The following is a 24614-nucleotide window of genomic DNA, read 5'->3' as shown; positions in this document are numbered from 1 at the left end:
TTTCCTTCTAAAATTTCCCATCAGAAATATTTTTCTTGCAGTCCAATCTGGGCATAAATGACAAAAGTACCTTTCATACTATTAAAATGACATACATGTCCTTTGTACCTATCTCTACAAGGCATGACCTTGAACATTTGATTTGATGTAGATCATCTCAAAATGGCCCCAAAAAGAAGATTGCTATACACACTACCATATTTTGATAATGGCACTACTCATTTGGTGTCTCACTTTTTTAGTGAGCCAAGTTTTAACGGCTGTTACAGTACCCGGATTGATTACATGACCCGTGTGCGGCGGTGTGCCCGAACCCGAAGTAAGTATTTTTCAAGAAGTACAGTGGGGTCACCTAAGTAGGAGGAATAAGGGGTGCAACTCGGTTGGGTCGAGGCCAACCCGAACCCGACCCAACCAGAGCAACCCTTTTTGCCAACCCGAACCCGACTCGGCCCCAGTTCGACCCGAACCAACCCGAGTTTTTTCCGGGTTGAACCCGCCCGAGTTGCACCTGATAGGATGCTCCTTAAAATCATTTCCATACGACTATCCTACCCATCCGATCTATTGAAGTTTCCATTGTGGACAGCCCATCTATATCTATAGATTGGAGGGTTCCAATCATCCTATGTAAAGGATTTTTAAGGCACAACCTACTTACACTGTGGCCCGACAAAATGATGGTTTGGATCATCCTATGGAGTCGGCTGTACCACACATTTTAAAAAGTAAGGGCTTGTGCGGCCCCCCTATCATATGTTTTATGGGAGATGTTATATGGTGTAAGCCAGTGCAGTCCATTAGTTTTCAAAAAGTATGGTATGGCCCAGACCACAGGATGATCCAAACCGTCCATTTAATGGGATACTTCGTAAATACGTTGTGGCCTAAAAATCATTTACACATGATGATCCCAACCCTCTGATCTATAGAGGTTCCCATAATATGCATTTCATCTATAGATCGGAGGAGGGCTACGATCATTCTATAGTGGTTCCCATAATATGAAGTTCATTTATGGATCGGAGGGCTAGGATCATCCAATGGAAATGATATTTTGGCACAGAACCTATTTACGTTGTGGCTTAGCAAATGGAAGGTTGGATAAGCTGTACAATACTCTTTGAAAAATACACTACACCGGGCATACACCGTATAAAATCTCCCTTCATGTAAAAACACAATACTGGAGCTACTGACAATGGCACTACCATGTTTTAATAATTGCACAGGCTTAGCTTAACTTTTCTGTTTTAATTAGCATCTTGGGAACTGTGATAACTTTTGACTGCTTTTAAAATAATAAAAGACAAACTGATTTAGTGTTATTATTACAATTTTGTAGTGCCAATATCAGTACCCTACTCAAGTGCTAACATGTCCAAATCCAATCAGGTAACTGAAAAACAAAGTGAATGTGCCATTATCAAAATATGTTGAGTGTATATATAAACCGTCTTTAAGAAACCCACGCCATAAACCATTACGTGGTTTTTTCAGCTGTCTGCTAGGGTTTTTTTTTTCAACTCCCAGTGTTTGGTGCTTAGGGTTTTTTCACATCTCTCTCTCTCTCTCCGATCGAATCTACGAGGTAGTGCATCTCTTCAATCTTACACAATTTCTTATTTTATTTTGATCTTGCGACTTATTGGTTTCATTGAAAAGAGACGTGCTTTATTTAGGTTTTAAGACTTATTAGGGTTTTTTTTTTGGTTGGTAGATAGAAGAGAATGAGGCCGATATTGATGAAAGGCCATGAAAGGCCTCTGACGTTTCTGAAATACAACAGAGAAGGAGATCTTCTGTTTTCCTGCGCCAAAGACCATAATCCAACCCTTTGGTTCGCTGATAATGGCGAGCGATTGGGTACTTACAGAGGCCACAACGGAGCCGTTTGGTGTTGCGATGTCTCCAGTAATTTCTCCTTCTCTCTCTCTCTCTGAAAAACTTCATCTTTATTCATCAATATCATGTTCTGAAATTTGATTTGAACTACTTTCAATATCACTTGTATTGGTATCTTGGAATTGTTTATTTTGGCTATTGATAAGTACATGCTATGGTTGTATATGATGTAGTTTTTTTTTTTTTTGAACGATGAGAATTTATTGATTTAAAAAGAAAGGGTGACACCATTCAAAAAAAAAAAAAAAAAAAAAAAAAAAAAAAAAAAACGAAAAGAAAGAGTGACCGACCGAGAAAGTCGATTAAAAAACAAAAGAGAAATATACAAGGATGTTATTGCACAAAAAAAATGTGTTGGCGGTTCAGTAAAACCTCTTTAGCTCTTCAATCCTCAATTTTCTTCTCGATGGATGCTCTTGCATAAATTACCTTTATGTGCACAGTGCTCCACCTCTCATATTGCATTGTGATTAATGATTAGTGAAGTACGTGTTTCGCGAAGAATATATGATCATCATTTTTGGTGCATGTATTTCTGCTCATTTTATTGTATGCTGAACTGAAAGCATTCAATATGCTCAGGATGCTGAAAAGCATTGCATAATCTCAACATAATGGTGATTTGACTTTCATTTGACTTTGTTTTACCATCATTATTTGTGTTTGCTGTGGTACGTATACTTTTGAAGTGCTCTTATGTATATTTCTATATCCTTGTGCATTCAGGAGATTCAATGCGCCTCATAACTGGAAGTGCGGATCAGACGGCAAAGCTCTGGAACGTTCAGACTGGGGCTCAGCTCTACTCTTTTAATTTTGCAGCTCCAGCTAGGGCTGTAGATTTTTCTGTTGGTGATAAGCTTGCTGTGATTACAACTGATCCATTCATGGAGCTGCCTTCCGCCATTCACGTGAAGCGTATCTCAAGAGATCCTTCGGAACGTATGCATTCCTACTTATGCTTGAAGTTTCTGTTACAACTGTTCAATTTTCTTGTGATTGAATTTGTTCTATTATTTTTGTGTAATATCTTAAAGACATGCGTATTTTATATATGTGGATGAATGGTTTCTAGTGACCTTTGTTATATTGTCTTCATTAATTTACTGAACTTATGTCTCTGTGTTCCTATGATCATGTTCTGAATGTTTTATTGCTATTGATGCCATGTTGAGGCATCACTGGGACATTTGCATTATCATTGTTGATCAAGGCAGGGTTGAGGCTCATCCCTCGTCTCTTTTTTTTTTTTATGGTTTCTAAGAGATATGCAACAACGAACAATAAAACCATGAAAATTATGTTATATGTATACACACACGGGTTTAACCTCTAGCTCAATTGATAAGAGGCTTTATTTCTCAACCAAGAGGTTGGAGGTTCAATCCCAGCTTATCTACCAAAAAAAACATTTACTTTTCCCCCTTCTTTTGAAGCTGTTTTGTTATTTTTCTATAGGTATTAGAGTAATGACATGCATATTTTATATATGTGGATGGATGATTGCTACCGGCCTTTGTTAGTTTGTCTTCATTATGTCTCTGCATTCCTATTATCCTATTCTGAATATGTTATTGCTAGTGTTGCCAAGTTGGGGCATCATGGGAACATTTGCAATATTTTTCTCACTTAATTACATTTCATCTGATTTTTTTTCTTTCCCCGTCTTGAGGCAAAAAGTGCTGTTCAAGGCAGGATTGAGTCTCTTCCCTCTTTTTTTTGTTTCAAAAAGATCGAAAAAGAAAATCTTGAAAATTGTGGAATATGTGTGTGTGTGTGTGTGTGTGTGTGTGTGTGTGTGTGTGTGCATTTATATAAACTAGAGTGTGATGTGTCAACGTGAGTTAAAAATGATGCAGGCAATGAACAGTTATACAAATATGACATTGAAGATAATGATATGCATCATATGAATGCCAATCATCACATGATCAATGTTCCAAAATTAGAGAATTTATGGAGTTGAGTTCCAGAGGATGATATCCTTGTGACTAAAGTTGTATACATAATGGGTGGAGTTTATAAATCAAGACCTATTGACAAGTGGTAGAAGCCCCTCTCGGTGTTTCCGAATTGAATTTTAATGCAACTTCTTTTGGTAATTTGGATCCGGCTACTGTCGATGGTTTCTTTAGGATCCTACTGGAGAATGAGGTTTGTCCTTTTTGGGCTTTGGATATTAACGATTCTAATTAAGCTGAATCTCAGGCTATGCTGCACAATTTCAATACTTTTTAAGGTCCCTTCATGTGCCCAATTATTGTTGGATGAGAATTTAACAATTCTATTTGGTTGGAATGCAGTGAATTTCTGTTTCTCTTGATGCAGTTAGCAAGACGGTGGGTAAAAACCTTAGAAGGAAGGGGCTGCAAGCAGTTCGATGAAATACCCCAAATTACCAACAATCCTATGAGACTCCAGCCCACACCACACTTCATCTAATAGGACCCACAATTAACTCTTCAAAGTACCCACAATCTACGTTGATGTCCACAGTCGGTCCGCAGTTGGTCCACACCTCTTAGATTCACAAAAGTGGAGTGCTTTTTTTTCCTTATAGGTTATAGTAGTGGAAATCTTTCTAGAAGTCATCTTCTTCTCACATGTGTATGGAAAATTTCATGAAAATTGAATTTATCTCTAATTTGGAAAATTACCAAGATGAAAAAAAAGTGCGAGTTGGAGACTGATATGAACAGAAAACATGAAGAAAAGCAATAGTTTGACTTTGGGTTGGACAGAAAGTTTTGAAGACTTTTACTAGTTTCTAAACTAGTAACATTCCAGAATGTAGACTCTATGGTGGGAGGGAGCTTCAGTTATTTCTTGGGCTTCAAATGCTATATGCCCTTCAAGATCGTCGAACTTTTCAGGTTAAAATTGGAAATTGGGCCTCCCATTTAGAAGTATCTCTTGAGCATGTATTGAGGGGAGCTCTTGGTTTAAGTTATCGAATTTTCAGTACGTATCAGATAACTCAAGATCTGATACTCCGAAACAAACATTATATTGGACAAAGTTTTTTTATTTTTGGATGAGTAGTGTATGTAATGGGCAGTATGTACACTTAAAACTTTTTATCATCCTCTTTTCCCTCTTGTGTTCTTGTAGTCTCTTGAGGCCCTTCTCGGTCCTCTTTTCTCTTAACATATTGCTATTTCAAAAAAAAAAAAAAACTTTTTATCATCCAACTGAACAAACAGTGTTTCAGGCAGTAAGACTCAGGATTAGCCTATACTGCTAAATTCCTATTGGGAGAATCCTAGAGTCAATCTTTGCCCATTCTTATGGGAGTTTTTGCCTCCACTCCTTTGTGTTTTGGAAGGGCCATCTTAGTCTCTTTGTTCTGCTCTTCTTTTCCAATATAAATTTTCATTATGCACAAAAGACAGTAAAGTTGCACAATTTTAATTCATTAATATTTAATCTATGTTGTTGTGCAAGTTACCTTGTCTCACTCTCCAGGAAAATTTCTAAATTGATGGTAATAATATTAAATTTTTTTCTAAATTGATGATAATAATATTAAAAAGGCTAAACATAAGTTCTAGACATCGTCATACTGGACCTAGGATGGTCCTGTTAGCATGACTAGACCTAGTACAGATCAAAGATGGTGCAGAATCTGACAAAAAGGGGCGTGATGGAAGTTGGTGATTCAGTTTTTCTCTTTCTTCATTGCTAGGTTAGTTGAATGAAACCTGCGAGATTCTCCTACTGGAGCATTTCTAGGTAAGAATTTACCTTTTATAGCAAGTCAAGGAACTGAACCCGGGTATGGAGTATTGATGTCCATTTACCATTTGCCTATGATTTGCCGACACTTTGAATTTATTGCTGACAGATGTGTCCTGCCGTGTCCAACACGACACGCATCTCCACACGTGTCAAAACTCCTTTGGACACTTTTAAATGTATTACTTGGAGTGTTAGAGTTAATGTGGATGTGAGGACACGTATTTATGTAATAATCAATAATTTGTGTTTATGTACATGTCACCATTTCTAGATTTTTAGATGTTACCATGTCAGTCAACTCATATCCATGTCGGAACTCGACACAGGAATCCATATCAAAAAATTATGATTATATATATTTTCTATTTTAGCCTTGTCTCAGTTTCTAAATTTTTGGGGTTTACCGTGTCCGACACTTTGTGTCAGTGTCGACATGCGACCCTCGTGTCCGTGTCCACAAATCATAGCCATTTGCCTTTTCCTAAAGGCTCCGTTTCTTTCAACGTAAAATTTGTTTTAACATAAACAAATTTTACGTCCATTTTTACGTCGAAAGAAAAGGAGCCGAAGGAAGACCTGTAGGCAGGCAAAACTTACCTGAGGAGGGAATTTCTTTTCCTACAAGTGGGAAAGAGAAGAATGCAAACCCTCATACACTTTTTTATTGATCAAAGAAGGTCTTTAATACAACCTGACATGCAAGATGCAAAGCCAATCCATTGAAGGTGGGTCCAGATTCATTCAAAGCTCTGGGCTTTTTTGGGTGGTTCATCGCTGAGTTTGCTTTGCTAAAAAAGATCGCAACAATTGAAACACTTGAGTGCACCAATATTATTATTATTTTTGAATGGCAAAAAAATTTCATTAATGAAAACAGAGACCGAGTGGGTACCTGAATTACAAAGATAAAACAGCCCACTGCATCATAATAATTTTTTTTACAAATAATCAGAATTAGGGAGGTAGAAAATCGCCTCTAGCTAACCTATCTGCCTCCCCATTTGCTGACCGCCTTACCTGAATAAAGGACATCGAAGCTAGCCCAATTCTATCTTGAATCTCGTCAAAATATGTGGCAAACCTTCAATGAGCTACATGTGAGTCACTTAGCCATCTTATAACATTGAGCAAATCCCCCTCAATCACCACCTTGTACAAATCCACGTTTTGGTGCATTTTAATGCTATGGTGAATGGCACAGACTTCTGCCTCATTTGCATCTGCCACCCCAATCGGGCCTCTAAATGCCCATCAAGAATGCCAGTTCTGGACTTACGTATCGACTCAGAAAGATGCACCAAGGATATTATTATCTCATCAAGAATGCTAGCTCCTTCTAAAAAATCTTATTTAATCATATTGAAGGAATCATATGCCAACCCCAACTAGTTTGGGACAAAGGCTTAGTTGAGTTGAGTTGAGAAGGAATTTAGTTGTTATGAAATGTTCATCCACGACATGAAGTGACTAGGACTTACTTTGGGCTCAATTAGCATCATTGATTATCTTGCTGTCATGATCAAACAATCAAGCCCGTACTTATTTTTTGGTCTTGAAAGTTCTACTTCTGCAATTTGGCTATGTTTTAGAAGGCCATGGCAGATTTAGATTATGAGATTTAGGAGTTGTACTTGAAGTAGGTTACTTTTTCTCTGTTTAATTTTATTTTAAAGACTTTGAAGGAAAATCTTAGTAGTGTTCTTGATGATTTTGTTATGGGATGTACTTTCTGTTTAGATTTTTTAATTGACCGTGATGTTACTTTGCAGAGGTTGGCGAGTCCGTGCTTACAATCACAGGACCCCAAGGGAGAATTAATAGAGCTGTCTGGGGACCCTTGAACAGGACTATAATTAGTGCCGGTGAAGATGCAGTTATCCGTATATGGGACTCTGAGGTAAGAAGCTGCATCACATATATGTACCATTTTCTATAACCATTGTTTGAAATTTTGGCCGAAATCCAAAATTTCAGATTTCGGTAATTTCGGCTGAAATTTCCGAAATTAGGAAATTCCAGGGGGGAAATTAAAATTAAAAAAATTGGGTGAAATTTCGGAAATTCCAGGGAATTTTTTTTTTTTTAAAATGGCCAAAATTTCAGCTAAAAATTCGGAAACTTTTGAATTTTTTTACGGAATTTCGGCCAAAACTGAAACTGAAATTTCAATACTTGACTTTGTTTGGCCTGAATTGATGAATTTCCGAATGTCTGCTTGTCTTTTCTTCTTTAATTGGCTTCTGAGATCTTTTTGGGAACTGTAATAACCTTTGACAGCTGCTTAAATAATAAAAAGACAAGATGAGTTGGTGCGATTACAAAAACATTTTTGCGCCAACATCACTAGCCTAAAAAAATTGACTCTGTTTGGCCTGAATTGATGAATTTCCGAATGTCTGTGATTACCATTTGTATGCATGCCCTGCTGGTATTGATTTTTGTTTGTAATATTTATGATCTTGGACTAGGCCAAGTGCGTAATGAATAGGCATTGCTCATTGGTGAATAATTTTTTTTTTTTTTTTAAATTTAATTTGATTTGCCACCTCTTTTTTATTTGCTTGGTTTGTGATCTCATCATTTTGTTTTTTTCTCTTAACTTGCAGACAGGAAAGCTGCTGAAGGAGACCGAGAAAGAAATTGGTCATCAGAAAACAATTACATCACTGTCAAAATCCTCAGATGGGTCACATTTTCTGACAGGCTCCTTGGATAAATCTGCCAAGGTAGTGTCTCCTACACCCTATGTGTTCCCTTTTCTTGTACTTTAAACCTCATTAGGTGACTTAATCATGAGTTTTCCCTTTCTTATTTGTTTCTTTTCCATAATTGTGATAGCTCTGGGACATCAGAACGCTGACACTGATCAAGACCTATGTGACGGAATCCCAAGTCAATGCAAGCGCAATTTCACCACTTCTTGATCATGTATGTACATGTACTCTCTGTGCACTTCTCTCCTGAAAAAGAGGGACTGAGAAATCACACACACACACACACACGTGCTTATATATATATATATATATATATATATATATATATATATATATAAGCGATGAGAAATGATAGAATGACAGGTGCCCTTGCAAAAAAAAAAAATGGGGCAAAGGGCTATATATATTTGCGACGAGAAATGATAGAATGATAGGTGCCCTTGCAAAAAATGGGGCAAAGGGCGCCCCATTGGTCAAAATCCATTAATGATGGCACAGAAAATTGCAATCATAACTGTCATTAATGGATTTCGACCAATGGGTCGCCCTTTGCCCCATTTTTTGCAAGGGCGCCTGTCATCCTAGCATTCCTTATTTGCAACATATAGGAGAAACCAGTGAAGACAAGTCCATGTGAATGCTGATGACTTTACTCAGTTGATATGTCAGCCTTTTTTTTAAGGGGTTATTGTGGTTCCTGTTTTTTCCAGGTGGTGATTGGGGGTGGTCAGGATGCATCTAGTGTCACAACAACTGATCGTCGTGCAGGGAAATTTGAGGCAAAATTCTTCCACAAGGTGAACCTATTTCTTTTAGATGCATCTGTATATGCCTACTATGCTTCTTTGCCTTGGACAACACTTTGAAATATGACTTTTGGTTTTTCTGTTTTCCGTGTTATAGATTCTTCAAGAGGAAATCGGGGGCGTAAAAGGCCACTTTGGACCAATAAATGCATTAGCATTCAATCCCGATGGGAGGAGGTATCTTTTCCAACCTTACCTTCTTATGGAACAAAGCACCCTTAACAGATGAGCAAAATCTCCCTAGAGTTCAAAATTCAATAGAAACACTTCTGAAGGTGACAGAGCTTCCCATGATTTTTTTGGGGCATACCATGGGTAAATTTGTCATTGAAAGAAGTGTTTCTATCCATTTTTGAACTGCATGGTTCTATTCCCTTCCCGCCTTCTGTCCTTAGGAATAGCAATAGTTGTCATTTTTTTTTGAAAGTTGACATATTTCATTAATACTCAAGAAGCATTCGGGACCAGAGGTCCCAGCCTGCATTACAAGAGATTAACATATATATATTGGCACGGGCATACCTAAAACCAATACAGAATAAACCATACAAATAGGACATAAAAAACCAAAACTATCCCTTTCCTCCCTTCCCTATCATGCCTGCTTGACATTATCTATTGCATTTCCTAAGACTTTCATCCCATGTCCTTTTCCGACCCTCATTTTTCCTGACTAATAGTGATAAGAGAGACTCCCAGACCAAAGTGCCTCCAGTAGCGAAAGACCATGGCCTCTCAAGCTAGTTGGGTTGAAATCTTTTTTCAACCCAACTAGGATCTTGAGTTTAACTGCGCAGAGACTGACCCCTACCAACATTCATTCTAGCAATTGCCTTACCTCCAACCTATGGGACTGAAGCCAACATCACAACTTCCACCACCTCAGTACTGATTTCCTGGTTTCCTGCAACCGTTTCCTTCCCAGCCTGCCTCTTAACAATTAAATCAATCAGGAGCATCATATCTAAAAAGTCTGCCACCAGAAGTCGGATGCACTACTCCACAACTAACTAATTCTCCTTAAATGAGTTCTTTGGAAAAGCAATACACACTCCCTGAAACAGAACATCTCAGCCACCTCTTAAGATAGATCCTTAATCGCATAATCCAGGTTCTGTTTCAGCCTCCTTGACTCTTTCTATTTGATCATCTACAACGCTGGCTTGCATTGCAAGGAACATTTCTCTAGTCTTGCGTAGATCCTCCTGATAGGAGATCCCAAACACATCGCCAATTGTTAAGAAATCATTAAAACCTTCCAATTCTGGGTGCCCAGGTTCTTCAAGAGTAGACGATACCAAGACACCCTTTCCTTTGTCACGTCTACTGGATTCATTAGACTGCACTAATTGCTGTCCATCTTCCACCTCAGGGATACCTCGCCCCAGACCCTGGTCAGCACCCATGGTCGCGCGCCTAATTTCCACACTTGCAATCACCAGATGTTTCTCCTCTTCCCATAAACACCTTTGGGTTCGCCTTTCCTTTTCCAAAATCTTGTTGAAAATGGGCAAATTACGAAGGGGCGTGTGAAGTTCTTCCTCACTATTCAGGGAGGCCTGGGAAGGAGACAATCCCGAGCTTTGACTAACTGCTGCCCTTTCTTTCATCCATTGCTTCTTAAGAGGAGAAAGTAACGCCTCACCAGGGGTGGGCGATTCCTTCCTCGCAAGCTTTTCATTATATTTAAGGTTTTTTAGGAGATTAAGGTCTCCATCCACCAAGGTAATTTCACCCTTAATTGCACTACTTACTCGCAATCGCCAGTTTGTTGTCATTTTCTCTTTCTTCAATTCATCGAATCTGGTTGACTTAGCCATTCGAAAAAAAAAAAAATTCAAATTCAAATCTGGTTGACCAAAAAGCTTGGGTGGTATCACTCTTTGCAGGTTTTTCTGATTACATGTACTATTACTTTTTTAGGTTTTTCTATATTACCAAATATGGAGAGTTTAGAATCTAGTGTCTATTATTTTGTTTTTGTTCTCTTTGACCATTTAGACATTACACCAGACATTTTCTGTAACATTTATCTTAACTTTGCACCTTTTCTTCCTTTTTTTTTGAGCTATAACAAAAGGACTAAAATAAGAGAAATAGTACAACAGAAGGGGGACATGTGATTTGCCGCATGTACAGCAAAAGTACGATTTAGTCCACACAATAATGGTGTCATATTCTCAGTGATAAGCCCAGTTCTCTTCACTCCCCTAGTCCCCTTGCTTACCATCCACTGTCTCACTGTGGATCTAAAAGTGTGTATGAAAGGCAGAGATATCTCCCTACTAGGATCTAGCACCTCCATTGTAAGCATCAGTAACCTTTATGTGGGAGAAAAAACCAGGCAACCAAACAGAGTAAGGATCCAAAGATGATCTTTTAGCCCTGTGCACTGTCTTTGTTTGAGTCACATACCAACAATGGGCCAGATACTTATTAAATATATGTAAAGAAGTTCTCACTCCGGCTTAGTTTCAATCTGTGATCTTAATTGGCTTAGTGAAAGCCTTCATTATTTCCCCCAATTAATTTCTAAATCCCCTCCAGTAGCTAATGATTTTGTTGATTAAAACAGGGAAAAATAGAGTAAAATTTACATGAGGGGCAATGATTTTCTATATACATCTCCTGTTTCTCTCTGCACCTCCCCTAGCTAGTTTTTGACACCCACTACGTTTGTGGAATCCTCTAAAGTCTAAACAAACTGTATTCCTGCTCTTCTCACATGAAACAAATGTCATCTATTTTTGGTCTTGTTGCCGTTTAGGTTTCTGTTTAAAATCTCCCCGAGTCAATCGTCAGCTTGCGCAACTTGACTCCCTTTTTACGTTGGCCAGTTCTCGGACTAGTTCAAGTTTTGCCTTACCAAGTCAATCAAAATTCCTTTGACACTCCCCCAAGTTATTGAAAAATTGACTGCTCCAGTCATTGACTTGTCGGAGTTGAGTCTTCTAACACTCGCTGAGTTCTTGTCCGAGTCCGAGTTTTGGAACACTGATTTAGCTGACCAACCGTTAAAAATCTTGCACACACCGTCCAATAAAACCCTCCACTTTATTTTAAGTTATTAAAACATATTTTTAATTTAAATTCTATTAAACATGCTCTTCTTAGCATTCCAAATACAGAAGTAAGGTCTTTCTCTATTCAAATTTTTTCTCTCGTGTAACTGAGTTTTGGTGTCTAAAGCATCTGATCTCGAAAACACTCATTGACAGTTTCCATGATCATGTGCTGATTCTGTATCATTTTTCTTTCTGGGATAGTTTCTCGAGTGGCGGCGAAGATGGCTACGTGAGGTTACATCACTTCGATCCAGATTACTTCAACATCAAGATGTAGCTTCTGAAACTTGTCACTGTATGCGACTTTCCCATTTTTTTACTGTTCTTTTATCATATACAATGGCCTCTTTTTCTTTTTTTTTGAATGATAATATACAGTGGTCTTATGTTCCATCAAACAGTACAAGCAGTTCATTTGGACAAGTAATCTGAGTTTTTAGATGGAATTTTGCTCGAATTAACTGAAACACTCTTCATATAGAGTACTTATCTGTCATTGGGTGGTGCAATTTGAGGGTTATTTATGCTGTTGCAGTCTGTATGCATTGTTGAAGTGTCAATGAATGGCAATCCTATTTTAAATTGATCTTTGTATGTGTTAATTGAGCTATGCCTGCAGATGAATGAACACACTAGAGCTCTGGATGTCTAAGATTGTTGTCAGTTCATATATGATTGTGTTTTCAGTGAAGGAATTTTTTTTTCCTTGAATCCCTAATTTGCAAAGTATTTTCCAACTGTTATTTAAAATTATGAAATTTCCAACTTTTTAGAAAATTTTCCAAAAGAAATTCCTCAACAGGACAAAGTCCGTTTGGATGCACCAAAAAGCTGGAAAAACAAAGTAAAAGAACACATTTTCCATTTCCAACTACTGTTTGGTTGACATTTTTACGATTCACATGGCAGAACATGTTGGCTGTAAACTTTCCAAATGCAAGCCGTTTTGAACTATGTGAATCTGTATTCCTTTCCTTGTACTTGTACATTAATTCTATATTACGTGGGCCCACTGTTTAGATGGCAAGAAAAACATTTTCGATGGAAATTGTTTTCTTCACCCTCTTCCCCCTTCCCTCTACATGAGCTGCCGGATCTATTCAATTTGTATTCAAAACTCAATTCCAAATACAAATACAAACTGGGAGGTAATTAATTCTAAAATCATGGATTTTTGCCTAAAAAATTGTAGCCATAACATTTCTAGCCATAAAAATTCTAAAATCATGGATTTTTGCCTAAAAGGGGACCCAACAAATGGGATGACACATTTTCATTGTAGCTGCCCTGCTCGGTGGTACTCTACCTCTCCATATCATTAATTTTCCTTAAATATAAAGATCTTTTTCCTACAATGTGCCTTCCATTCGGATCCGGACCATAGCTAGGTCCAAATCACGACCTAAAATATTTTCGAAGCTTTCTACAGGGATTCAATGGAGACATTCCGATCCAACGGCTAGACCCAAATCCTGTCTGTTAAGGTTTGGATCCACCAGACAAACAAAATCAATTGTATAGGAGACGTTTGTTTGGATCCAATTAACGTTCAGATCATTTGGATCCATAGCAGTAGGAGCAAATGAATAGTTTGTATCATCACAAAGAGGTGCTCTCTACTTCATTAGGATTTCTTGGACCCCTAGTAGTCTTTACATTTTTTTCAAAGAATTGTGGTCATGTGCATGTCTTTTAGCAGATCTATATAGACTGAAATGTATGGACAAAAACACAAAACAAATACACTTACATAACACATATACTTATGAAGTCACACTTTATTTCATGCATAGACAGTTCTCATACATCACTTCCCTTTCCCATTTTATAGCATAGAAATTTTGTCATCTGCTGCTACCCATAACATAACTATAAGGTCAAGTACATAAAAACTTATTAAAAACATAACAAGGAAAAACTAACAGCCCAAGTAACAGCAAAGATCTACTTAATTTGCAGCAGTGACTACTCAATCCCTTTAAACGTCAAGGGTGTCGGAAGATGGCTGGCCGGAAGTAGTGAGTTCGATAGAGATGGTTGGCACGTCAAGGGCGTCGGAAGATGGCTGGCCGGGAGTGGTGAGTTCGACAGAGATGGTTGGCACGTCAAGGACTTCGGAAGATTGCTGGCCAGGAGTGGTTGCCAAGAAAGCTGAGCTCCATATACGGGACATTGCTCCATAGACCCACACCAGTGACTAGAACAAGGCGGCTACGGCTATGGCACCTCCTGAAAATATGCGTAACATGGCTTGATAGGCCCACACCCGCAACCTCTCAGCCTGTGTAGTAGAAATTCTCCAGCCAAGTATAGCAAAGGCAGGGAGAACGCAAGGGATGTACGAAACAATGGATATCCATACTCCTGATTCTCCAGAGAGAAGAATCGACAACAAAGAAGATATAGATAGAACAAATATCATGAGGAGCCAACGATCAGTTAAATGAGTTACTTTATAAGAGCAGACGGCAGTAACCACAAACAAGTAACCAAAAACAAGGAGATTAGGACCAAGGCATATACGAGAGTTTTCAGTGGCCCATTCTCTGTAGATTTGAATTTTTCCATAAGCGAAGGTAAGTTTGTAATGAAGTTGATGATAAGAGAGTAGATCAGCTGGATCAACATATTCAAATCCATATTCTCTCTCTCTCTCTCTCTCTCTCTCTCTCTCTCTCTCTCTCTCTCTCTCTCTCTCTCTCTCTCTCTCTCTCTCTCTCTCTCTCTCTCTCTCTCTCGTAGAAGATATGAAGTCGGTCTTTGCTATTTTCTGCCTGTCTGTTGCCTGTTTCAGACAAAAGTAACGGTCTTTTGTAAAATTATATGGAAACACTTCAAAAAAATCCACTGAAAACTTACCACTTTCATTTGTAAGAAAAGATCATCTTGATCCACATTTTTTTGTACAAGAGATGAAGTCGATCTAGCTATTTCAGCTATATATGTTGACCCCACGGAAATTAATAACCTTTTGTAAAATTACTTGGAACACGGCAATCCTTCAAAAGCTAATAATATATAAGTTCTTCTTTTCCAGAAAAATGAAAAAAAAATCCAATCAAATGACTAACTTGTTACAGTCTCCCCAGTCAGTCCTCTATCTCTTTTTTCTTCTTCTTTTCCGCTATATTTGCTGCACAAAATAACATGATACAAAACCATTAATGACCATGATAAAACAGAGACACAAAAATCTAATAAAAGATAAATATCAATTAATGATCATGCTTCTTCTCATGAAACCGAAACACAACAATCTAATAATGAACTAAAATTCTAAGGCAACAAGCCTTGCTTAATTAGAAATCGAAAACAAGGCCATAGAGAAAATCTAGGACCACCATCTTAATGAAATCCAAACGAAATAGTAAACAATTCAACCAAAATGAAGTAAGAAACAAACCTAATGTCAATGACTAATTGAAAAAAGAAAGAAAAATCAAGTAAACAAAATCTAATTATCTAAATGTAAGGCAAGAGCCTTAGTAGACTAAACCCCAACTCAACAATTTAGAAAAAAACTAAATTCTTCTTGGGGTGGGGGTTAAAGTGAGAATTCTTAAGGCCTGTATTCGCTTTTGTTCAGATGATATTCGCCGCCACCATTATTGTGCAAGGGGAACCACGAAGTCGCCTCCAAGATACAACGAAGGCCGGTGAATCTTCACCCTTTTGTTTGATGATGTTTTGCATTAATAGCAACAAACCCCGAATCATCCTTGGATTTGTCAGCGCTTTGAGATACTTGTTTCTCGAGAATAACAATACACTAATGAAAACTTCAAGATGGTCAAAATTCGAATTTGGAAAGGTTTAAAGAGGATGAAACTTGGTTTGGAATTTCTAAATTCAAAGTCCACACTTGTGCTTTCGGATTCCACATAAATGGTGAGTTTATGGTGGACTGCTTATTTGGCCGTTAGATCGCGCTAGATCACGATTCTATGGTCCAGGTCAATCCTAGAGTGACTGTTGGTTTAAGTAAACCCCCCGTATTTCCTATAACCACTAGGGATCACCATCCAATAACACTGATATGGATTAACGTCTCAGATCAAATTTAAAAAAATTTAGGCGCTCCAATCGCTCCCCGCGGTCCTCCCCCATAACTACTCGGGATCACCATCGATTTGGGTCAACGGCTTAGATCAATCTCGAAATATTTAAGCGCTCCTCATGACGATGCAACATGCAAAGTGCGAAAAAAAGCACCACTAACGCCCTACAGCCCACGTCGTGCGTGTGGATGATAGGTTCACCATTTTTCAAAATCCAATGTGGGATTAAATGTTTTCTCTTTTTCACTTTCCAATTTGGTGGCTGGCACTTTTCACCTCTTTCAAACATTTCACAAAATAAATTACTCTTTTAATTTCCTCTTGAACTCTAATGGCATCGATTCCTTTCTGCGGATTCCTTTCTCCGGACCCATCTCGGAAATCTATTCAGGAAATCCCATAGGAAGAAAACCGAAAAAAACCCTTCAAAATCCTCTCTTAAACGGCATAAAAAAACCCTGGCATCTCTTCATGGAAACAACACCCCTCAACTACAAGAAGAAAAATATTCAAGCTGTTGAGTTACAGAGGATTTCAGAAGATTACCCATCTTCTGAAACGGCCTCTAAAGATTCCCAAGCTCTTCCAAGGCCTTAATCTTCCATCAATTTGTCGAATTCGATTAGTCATGGATCACGTCTCCGGGTCGCCTATCAGGGTGTTGATGGTCCATACAGTCAATTTGCAGCCGAGAGAGCCTACCCAAATTGCGAAGCAGTCTCATTTTGCACAGATCGAGGACGCTTTTGATGCCGCCGAACGATGGATTGTTGACCGGGCAGTTTTACCCATTGAGAATTCTCTTAGGAAGCATCCTTCGGAATTATGACCTTTTACTTCCGACATGGGTTGCATATTGTTGGGGAAGTACAATTAGAAATTCATCATTGCTTACTAGCTAATCATCGTGTGAAAGTGGTAGACCTGAGAAGGGTTTTTAGACTTTCTCAAGCTCTTGGAACACACTAACAGAGTTAGGAGTGGTCAGAGAAGCGATGCATTCGTGGGCTGCTGAGATCTATGAGTTAAAACACTTTCCCAAAAAATTCAGGATGATCCAGATAATGTTACTTGGTTCTTAATGCTTGCAAGAGAACCAATTATTCCAGGCATTGATAGGCCATTCAAGACATGCATAGATTTCTCTTAGCACTGCTCCATTCCATCTTCAATTTTCAGGGAAATATGCTAGAATCAACTTGAGGTTTTGCAAAAGAAAGCGCTTCGAATGAGATTCTATACCTTCATGAGTAGTGAATTGGCTTTGATACTGACCCTGCATGTGTTTCTCTGAGCATCATTGACATTTTCTGTCAAGAAATTCTAGTTCTCTAGTTTGCTGAAGATCGTTATCTGAGTTTTCTTCTTACATGGTTGGTAACTTGTGAGGCATATTTAGACCCATTTAATCTCTCCCTTTATTTGACAACCCAAGCATCGGAATGTTTGGATATTTGGTGGGTTTATCAAGCATACGAAATTGGCCTTTTTGGTGGGTTTATTGGGCCACACTACACGTGCATGCACGAAATATTAGGTGTGCAAAAGTGAGGTACGAAATGGCGTTCCTCGAAATTGGCTTCCATATTTCCTTTTTGGGTCAAGGGAAACTTTGGTGGAAATTGCCTTTCAAATTTTGGGGTTTGGTGGGGCCCTTTGTACGGTGGAAGTACCACCCTTGACTTTTGATCCAACAGCAGCTCCTCAGAAAGCTCAAAAAGTGAGCTGCTGTTGGATCAAATATCAAGGGCGGTAGGGATACCGTTTTGTTGTAAGCCCTTACACCATATAAAATCTCATAAAGCTCTCTACAATTGAAATGTAGGGGAGAAATCTAGGGGTGTTCAATCGGTTAATAACCGAACCGATTTAACCGATTATGACTAACCGAAAATTTTCGGTTACCTATTACTGGGAACCGAAACCGAACCGGATTGGATTAAAACCGAACCGAACCGAAACCGAATTTAGATTTCGGTAGTTCGGTTAAAACCAAATAAGGAAAAACAGCCCCCAAGGCCCAAGCAACTAGTGAAGCAAGCAGGTTTCAAGTCTTAACCCTAAACAGAAAATGACAAAGAAGCCAAAGATAGAAAAAAAAAATATCAAATCCTATAGTCCTAATCCAGTAAAAAAAATCAAACCCTAAAATCAAATCGTTAGAATAGTAGCATACCTCGAAATAAGGGGTTTCAAGTCTTCCTCCTCAGATTCGTATATAGCCTGAGATGAGAGGTGATGGGGGATTGGGAGATTGGGAGATTTAAAATCTTAGCCAAACGGCCAAAGTGATGGGAGATTGGGAGATTTATCTCGGTGATTTAGCCGGAAGCGAACCGTGGTGGGTCGCGTCGGAGATGGGAGGTTTAGCAGGAGATTAGAGATTTAGAGGTGGTAGGCGCCTTCATCTCCACTTTCTTCTCAAAAGAGGCAAAAACCCTAAACTCTCAAAACACTCTGAAACGTTTGGTGTCTTTCGTTTGAAGGCAACGAATAGATAAGTGATAAATTAGCCACTTTTTTTTTTCTTGGGACAGCCCCCTTGACTCCTTGACTGGCTTTTTATTCAAGTAGGGGTTGTCCCAAGTTAAAAAAAGGGGGAGTGAACTGGTGACATTTCCTTTACAAATTACAATTTGTTACTTTTATGAACCACAGAGAGCGGTTTTTTCGGATTAACCGAATTTTTTTTTCGGTAACCGATACCGAAACCGAATTAAGACTTGATTGAAAACCGAAACCGAACCGATCATCCAAAAAACCGAACCGAAATAAACGACATAATTCGGTTCGGTTATTCGGTTTTATCCGAATAATGAACACCCCTAGAGAAATCTGAGCATTTATTTCATCCGTACAGTTAAAATATTAGGGAGAAAGCTCAGATTTCCAGTAGAAATGTTGTTGAAGCAGACTTTTAAAATTTTCTGTCAACTTCCCTCTTCTAATGCACCAACTAAAATCCAGATACCATCTTATACTCCTTCAATGTTTCCACTTATATTATTTGAGGGTCTCTTGTTTTACTCATGCCTTGAGGCTCATCGGCCTTTCTTTCTCGTTATGCTATCTGCTATCCTTACCTCTCTATAAGTTATTAGGAATATGGATAGTATTTATCTATATGCCTTCTACAAAGAGTTAAATGAAGTATTACGTCGCTGGAGGCTTACCTTTTAGAGCTCCAATAAAGAAATCGTTTTTGGATGAAATGGTGGAACCTTCGGACGGAACGGAAAGATCATGTGGGAAGTCATACCATCCGCGATCATGTGGCACATATGGTTGGAACCAGCGTTTAGAACACTGCCGAAGAAAATCCTAGTCGACTCGGCATGATGCGCTTGAGTACTCAGTTGATGTGGTCATAATTCGAGAGAGTCAAAGGAGTTTTTATTGACTTAGTAGGGCAAAACACGGAATGCGGTGGCAAAACGTAGAACGCGGTGGCAAAACACGGAATGTGGCCAAAGGTAGAAGGGAGTTGACTCGGGGGAGTCCATGTTGACGTGGGGGAGTTTTAAAACCATGGTTAAAACAAAGAAAAAAAATGAGGTATAAGTAAGTAATCCTGGTACACCCAAAAATGACAAAAGTATCAAATGCGGGCACCTTTCTCTCTCCCCAACCCAAAAATGACAAAGGTAAGAAACCCCGGCACCTATCTCTCCCTAAAACAAAAACGACGACGAAGGTAAATCAATGCCATCACCTCTCTCTATTAACGTTGTGGCTAATCAAATGGACGGTTTGGATCACCCAAATACAGGCTCACACCATATAAAAAACTCGTAAATCCCATTTCATCTTTCTGTATGGCCATCTCAGATTACCAAAAAAAGAAGTTACAAACCATTATTTCAGCATATTGAAAATATAGCATTTTTATTACGATTTTTTTTATAAAATGACAAAATACTGAACAATCCCAAGATTCTAAAGTAAAGCGATATTTTCATTTTTATCACAAAATATCGCGATAATGTCATGATATTATCCCGATATTTTTATCATTTCTTCCCAATATAAACCCAAAAAAAAATAAAAAAAATTAATATATCCCAAGATTTTCCCTATGGAAGCACACAATCACCCGTAAAACATGCACATCGGGTAACCCGGGCGATTTAATCTTTCATCAATGAGGCGCATACCCATGACTTTAAGCCAAAGAGCCACACCCGTACGGGCTATGTCCAGGCAAATCTTGTCCCTTGCCCCTTGTAGTGGTAGGTCCACTAACTCGTTGCCCAGTATGAAGTCAGAAAGTTTCCCCATACTTCTTGTTATTTGCCCACATTGCTCCTCATGGGGAAACCTAACTGTGTTGAAACCTTGACCCACTATCCAAGGTTTCTTCTAGTTCTTGTAGATTTCCTTGAATGAAATCCAGTGCTTACACAAACACTAGAATTAGAATTGTTATTCTGTTTAAAGGGAGAATTGGAATTGGATTGGAATGCGATACCGATATTGATTCCGGCAATCCAAAAGCACCCAAAATGGTTTGGCTGAGCAGGAACAAGATGAAGGAATGCACTTGCTCCCACGACGAGTCAACAGGGTGGTTCTGGTGGTGCTTATACAGCCACCCTAGCTGTATGCCCTAGCCATTGCCATATTTGATGGCGGTAACGTCAAGCATGGTTGTCCTCCCCCGGTTCAATAGTTGTGGGAGTGTCACTGGGCGACCTCCCATGGGCAGGCCGAGAAAGTGATGGGAGTCATACCCACCTTCCTGTAGGGGAAATGAAAAGTGTGGGTACTATCCCACCACTACTTGCCTAAGGCCAGATAGTACCCCTTGCTACATTTACGGCGGACGCTAATTCAAGAAGCCTGTCACAATGACACCATGCCCCGAACTGCCTGTGGAAGGTCCACGCAGCTTGGCCTGATGGACCGAGCCACGAGTGGTAATCTAATCTCCCCAATCTCTTGAAAAGAAAAGGGAATGAAATCAGCTAAAGAATAAAACTTGTGGTCGTATACAAAAAAACACCATTGGATTTCAGAAGTAGAAAGGAGAGCAAAGCAAACGTAGCATGTCCAAAAGTAAACCAACCCCTTGGACTGCTACGAAAAACACCATCGGATTTCAAAGTAGCACGATCTAATTAAAAAATTTCACCCAATTGGGCACCTTTTTGAAGAAGGTTCTGTTACTAACATGTTTACTTCCATTGTGGGTAATGTATTTGGTTTCAAAGCCCTACGAGCTCTACATCTGGAGGATCTGCGAATTCCTCCTGCATATGTCAAAACTTTCCAAGGCCCACACCACGGCATCCAATTTGTGAGAGATAAATTCTGAGGGTACATCACATGGTCAGATCATGCGACACAGTGCAAGGCTTGCGGCCCTATGTCATTCATAAAGAAACAATCGAGTAGCAACAGGACCTTTCGCAAATATGGATCCAAAGAGTCCGATGGACTATCCAAATCCGAACTTTAATGGACAGGACCTAGACACACTACTAGGATGCATGGACATTTTAGATCCAGATCATAGGATCCGAAAAAGTTACCGATCGGATCCAGTCATCCAGACAACTATATCTCGAACTCCTCACAAGGGGCCGGGCCGGTACATTCGACCGACCACGTCAAATAGAAAAAAAAGAGGAAAACCTAGAGCCAATCTTGAAGCGTAGTTTGGACTCACCATTAGAACCCCAACATGAACACCACGGCTTGACTAGATCTAGCCGAGGAGCGATCTTCCTCCATTTTAAGAGAAGCCACAAGGGCGAGCCCCAGGGTCGGCAACAAGAACCAACCCCATCAAGAGGGTGAACCTTTGCTGAAGCTGAAGTCAACTACTTCCTTTGATGCTAACGACTTAAGGAAGTGGGGGGGCAATATGTTAGAGTGAAAATCCGACCTCCAATAGGTCACCGCCATGTGGCGCGGAGCTGATCAATGGATCCAAACGGCTAATAAGGCAACCAAGGGCACGTAGATAATTCCACACCATTGAGATCTTTGGGGGCATGTTTGGATCTATGGAAAATAAAATATGGAAAGGAAAATTCCCTCAAGTTTTTTATGGGCTTTTTCTGGATTTTCTATTCCTTTGGTTTGGTTCACATTCATCAATTTCTGGAATTTTAAATTCCTCGGTTTTGCTTCATCTAGCAGCAGCACTCCTCTCTTTCTCCAACTCAAGGAACAGCAGCACAAGAGGTTGATTTCACATCCAAATCATCAGCGAGGATGGTTTCAGATGATGATGATGATGATGCTCATCAACAATAAGGGCGGGCATCCAAGCATTTATTTTTCTTGAAAAGCAAGAATATAGGTCTAGTTGGGTTTTATTCTTACCTTATTTTTTGTAGAAAGTTTAATTCTGGAAAGAAAAATTCGTATTTAATGAGTTTATCAAACCATGAAAAACTCATTTTTTAAGGATAGTTTTTTCTAAAAAAGGAAAATGCCTACAAACATGCCCTTAGATTTCCAACTACCCAAACTTTATCAACTTACCTCATTGGTAGGGCTACTAGAATCATTGTCTTCTTGAATTTACACACCCTTATGTTTGTATTTTCCTAAAAACTATGTCATCATCACCCACTACTGTTTGCCTTTCCTTAAATATGACACGCTAATGTTTGTCTTTTCTTAAATATGACAGCATTTCACCATGTTGTTTGTTTTTTTCATGAAAATTAAGTGAAAAGTGAAAAACATGGGAGAGGAAGTGAAAGTTTCGAACCATTCAAAGAAAAAAAAAGGTGGTGAAAATTTTGATTCCCATGGAGGAATGATAGCTTGGAGAAGCTTTTATGTGAGTAAGTGCATTCCAAGGCTTAGGTTGTAAAAACTAAAATAGCATGATCAAATCATAAGCATGTAATTGGACAAAATAAACTCGAGAGGCGATTGGGCATAAATACCTCTATTTGACGCTTCATTAATTGATAATGCTTTATCTACCGTGAGTCCAAAGTCTGCAAAACAAAGAATGTTATGGGCGGTCTTCTACTCTCTCCACTTCTTTATGTGCATTACAATGTGAAGGAATAACAACCTTATATGTGAGAGTAGGGACTAATCCCGTATTTATAATAACTTAAAGGAAATCCTATAGTTCACCCATTACAGACTCTCGTTCCTCAAATAAGCCCACTAACCTTATTGGGCTTATAATGGGCCCACGCATTATTAACCTATTACCATAGCACTTCCAACGTGAACACATGACAAAGGTGTTTCCGGCTCAAACTTTATTGATCACTAACTGTATGTGAGCTGATCTGTATTGCTCTTCACTGTAATCAAAACATTCACTACAATCTGATTTTAAAAAAGCTAAAACATATACAATGCAAGTCCATAGGAATCTTACATAGGTGGCCTCCACCATATGCTGTCAGGTTATCTCAACCCTTCATCTCGAGGGCCCTACCTGAAATGGGCAGTGTCCGCAAATTTGTCTAGACAAGTTTTTTCTTCACCTAGAAAGTTGGTTGTGACTTTTGAGAAGGTTTAATTCGTATACGCGTAAAGCCTAACATGCTTTTCTTTTCACTTTGCTAGTCGAAGCTTTGCTGTGTAAGTTTACATGTTAAAAGATAATAAATAGAAGAAGTAAATTATGAGACACTAGATCTTCATGTATATTTGATTTGCTAACGTCTTAGGGTCAGGTTACAAACAAGATCAGTGGCATTGAGCAATCCTTACCCTTGGATCTCTATATGTTGTTTTAATAAATGAATGGTTTGGATCATAGCTGTTTGGCGAATGGCTAGGATTTGTTGGCTCTCTATCTACGGTGTTTGGCGAGAAATGAATGTTTGGATCCTTAAAGTTACCCCAAAAAATTCATCTTTATAGGATGATCTAAACCCTCTGATGTGGAGTGATGAAACCATATAGAAAATTGGAGGGTTATGATTATCCTATGATGGTGATTTTCAAGGCAACCCCATTTACTTTGGGGTCCAAGATATGAATGGTTTGGATAGTAAAAAAATCTGGGCCCCACTGTATTTTTTTAAACGGCAAAAACTAAAACTCCCATATAATTCTAAAAAATCCCTCGGTGAAGATTCTAACATGGTTTTGGGATTAGCATATCTTTGTAAATCCCAGATAGAGTCTTACGTTTTGAAGTGCTACTTTTTTAGGGAGTGTATAAATTCCAACCCGAGGATGTCTCTTAAGATAGACTCTATTTTATTTATGATTTATTTTGGTATTTGGAAGGCTGAAGAACAGTAATGGAAGGCTGAAAAACAAAATAAAATGGTTCTTAATAATAAGGTTAGGGTCTGAATAAATAAATGGGCAGAAAATGAGATTGAGGAGATGGTT

General features: G+C 38.8%; 1 protein-coding gene, 1 long non-coding RNA gene and 1 pseudogene across 2 annotated transcripts; 2 read left to right on the top strand and 1 right to left on the bottom strand.

Moving 5' to 3' along the window:
• Window positions 1-1452: 1452 nt before the first annotated feature.
• LOC143889403 (eukaryotic translation initiation factor 3 subunit I-like) lies at window positions 1453-12814 on the top strand. The gene is made up of 9 exons (XM_077393590.1): window positions 1453-1591; window positions 1721-1914; window positions 2632-2847; window positions 7413-7540; window positions 8250-8369; window positions 8482-8571; window positions 9068-9154; window positions 9261-9340; window positions 12430-12814. The coding sequence occupies exons 2-9, from the start codon at window positions 1731-1733 to the stop codon at window positions 12503-12505; spliced, it is 981 nt and encodes a 326-aa protein (XP_077249705.1). The 5' UTR covers window positions 1453-1591; window positions 1721-1730; the 3' UTR covers window positions 12506-12814.
• Window positions 12815-13991: 1177 nt separating this feature from the next.
• LOC143890662 (uncharacterized) lies at window positions 13992-18738 on the bottom strand. Its single transcript, XR_013255210.1, has 2 exons — window positions 18463-18738; window positions 13992-15361 (listed from the first exon to the last, which is right to left on the bottom strand). It is a non-coding gene; the product is annotated as an uncharacterized LOC143890662 (long non-coding RNA).
• Window positions 16758-17436, top strand: LOC143889364 (arogenate dehydratase 2 pseudogene; annotated as a pseudogene).
• Window positions 18739-24614: the final 5876 nt, after the last annotated feature.

Source organism: Tasmannia lanceolata, unplaced genomic scaffold (genome assembly GCF_043159265.1).
Source record: "Tasmannia lanceolata isolate RefF3 unplaced genomic scaffold, GAP_Taslan_0.1 ptg000013l, whole genome shotgun sequence".
NCBI lineage: Eukaryota > Viridiplantae > Streptophyta > Magnoliopsida > Canellales > Winteraceae > Tasmannia > Tasmannia lanceolata.
The sequence above is the reverse complement of the archived record's forward strand: the minus strand, read 5'-3'. Positions and strand labels throughout refer to the sequence as shown.

Excerpts from the sequence above, each read along its gene's own strand:
- LOC143889403 (XM_077393590.1), top strand. The coding sequence starts at position 1,731 with ATGAGGCCGATATTGATGAAAGGCCATGAAAGGCCTCTGACGTTTCTG. Across the intron at positions 8,572-9,067 it reads TTTCACCACTTCTTGATCAT|GTGGTGATTGGGGGTGGTCA; the intron begins GTATGTACATGT and ends TGTTTTTTCCAG. Across the intron at positions 9,341-12,429 it reads TTCAATCCCGATGGGAGGAG|TTTCTCGAGTGGCGGCGAAG; the intron begins GTATCTTTTCCA and ends TTTCTGGGATAG.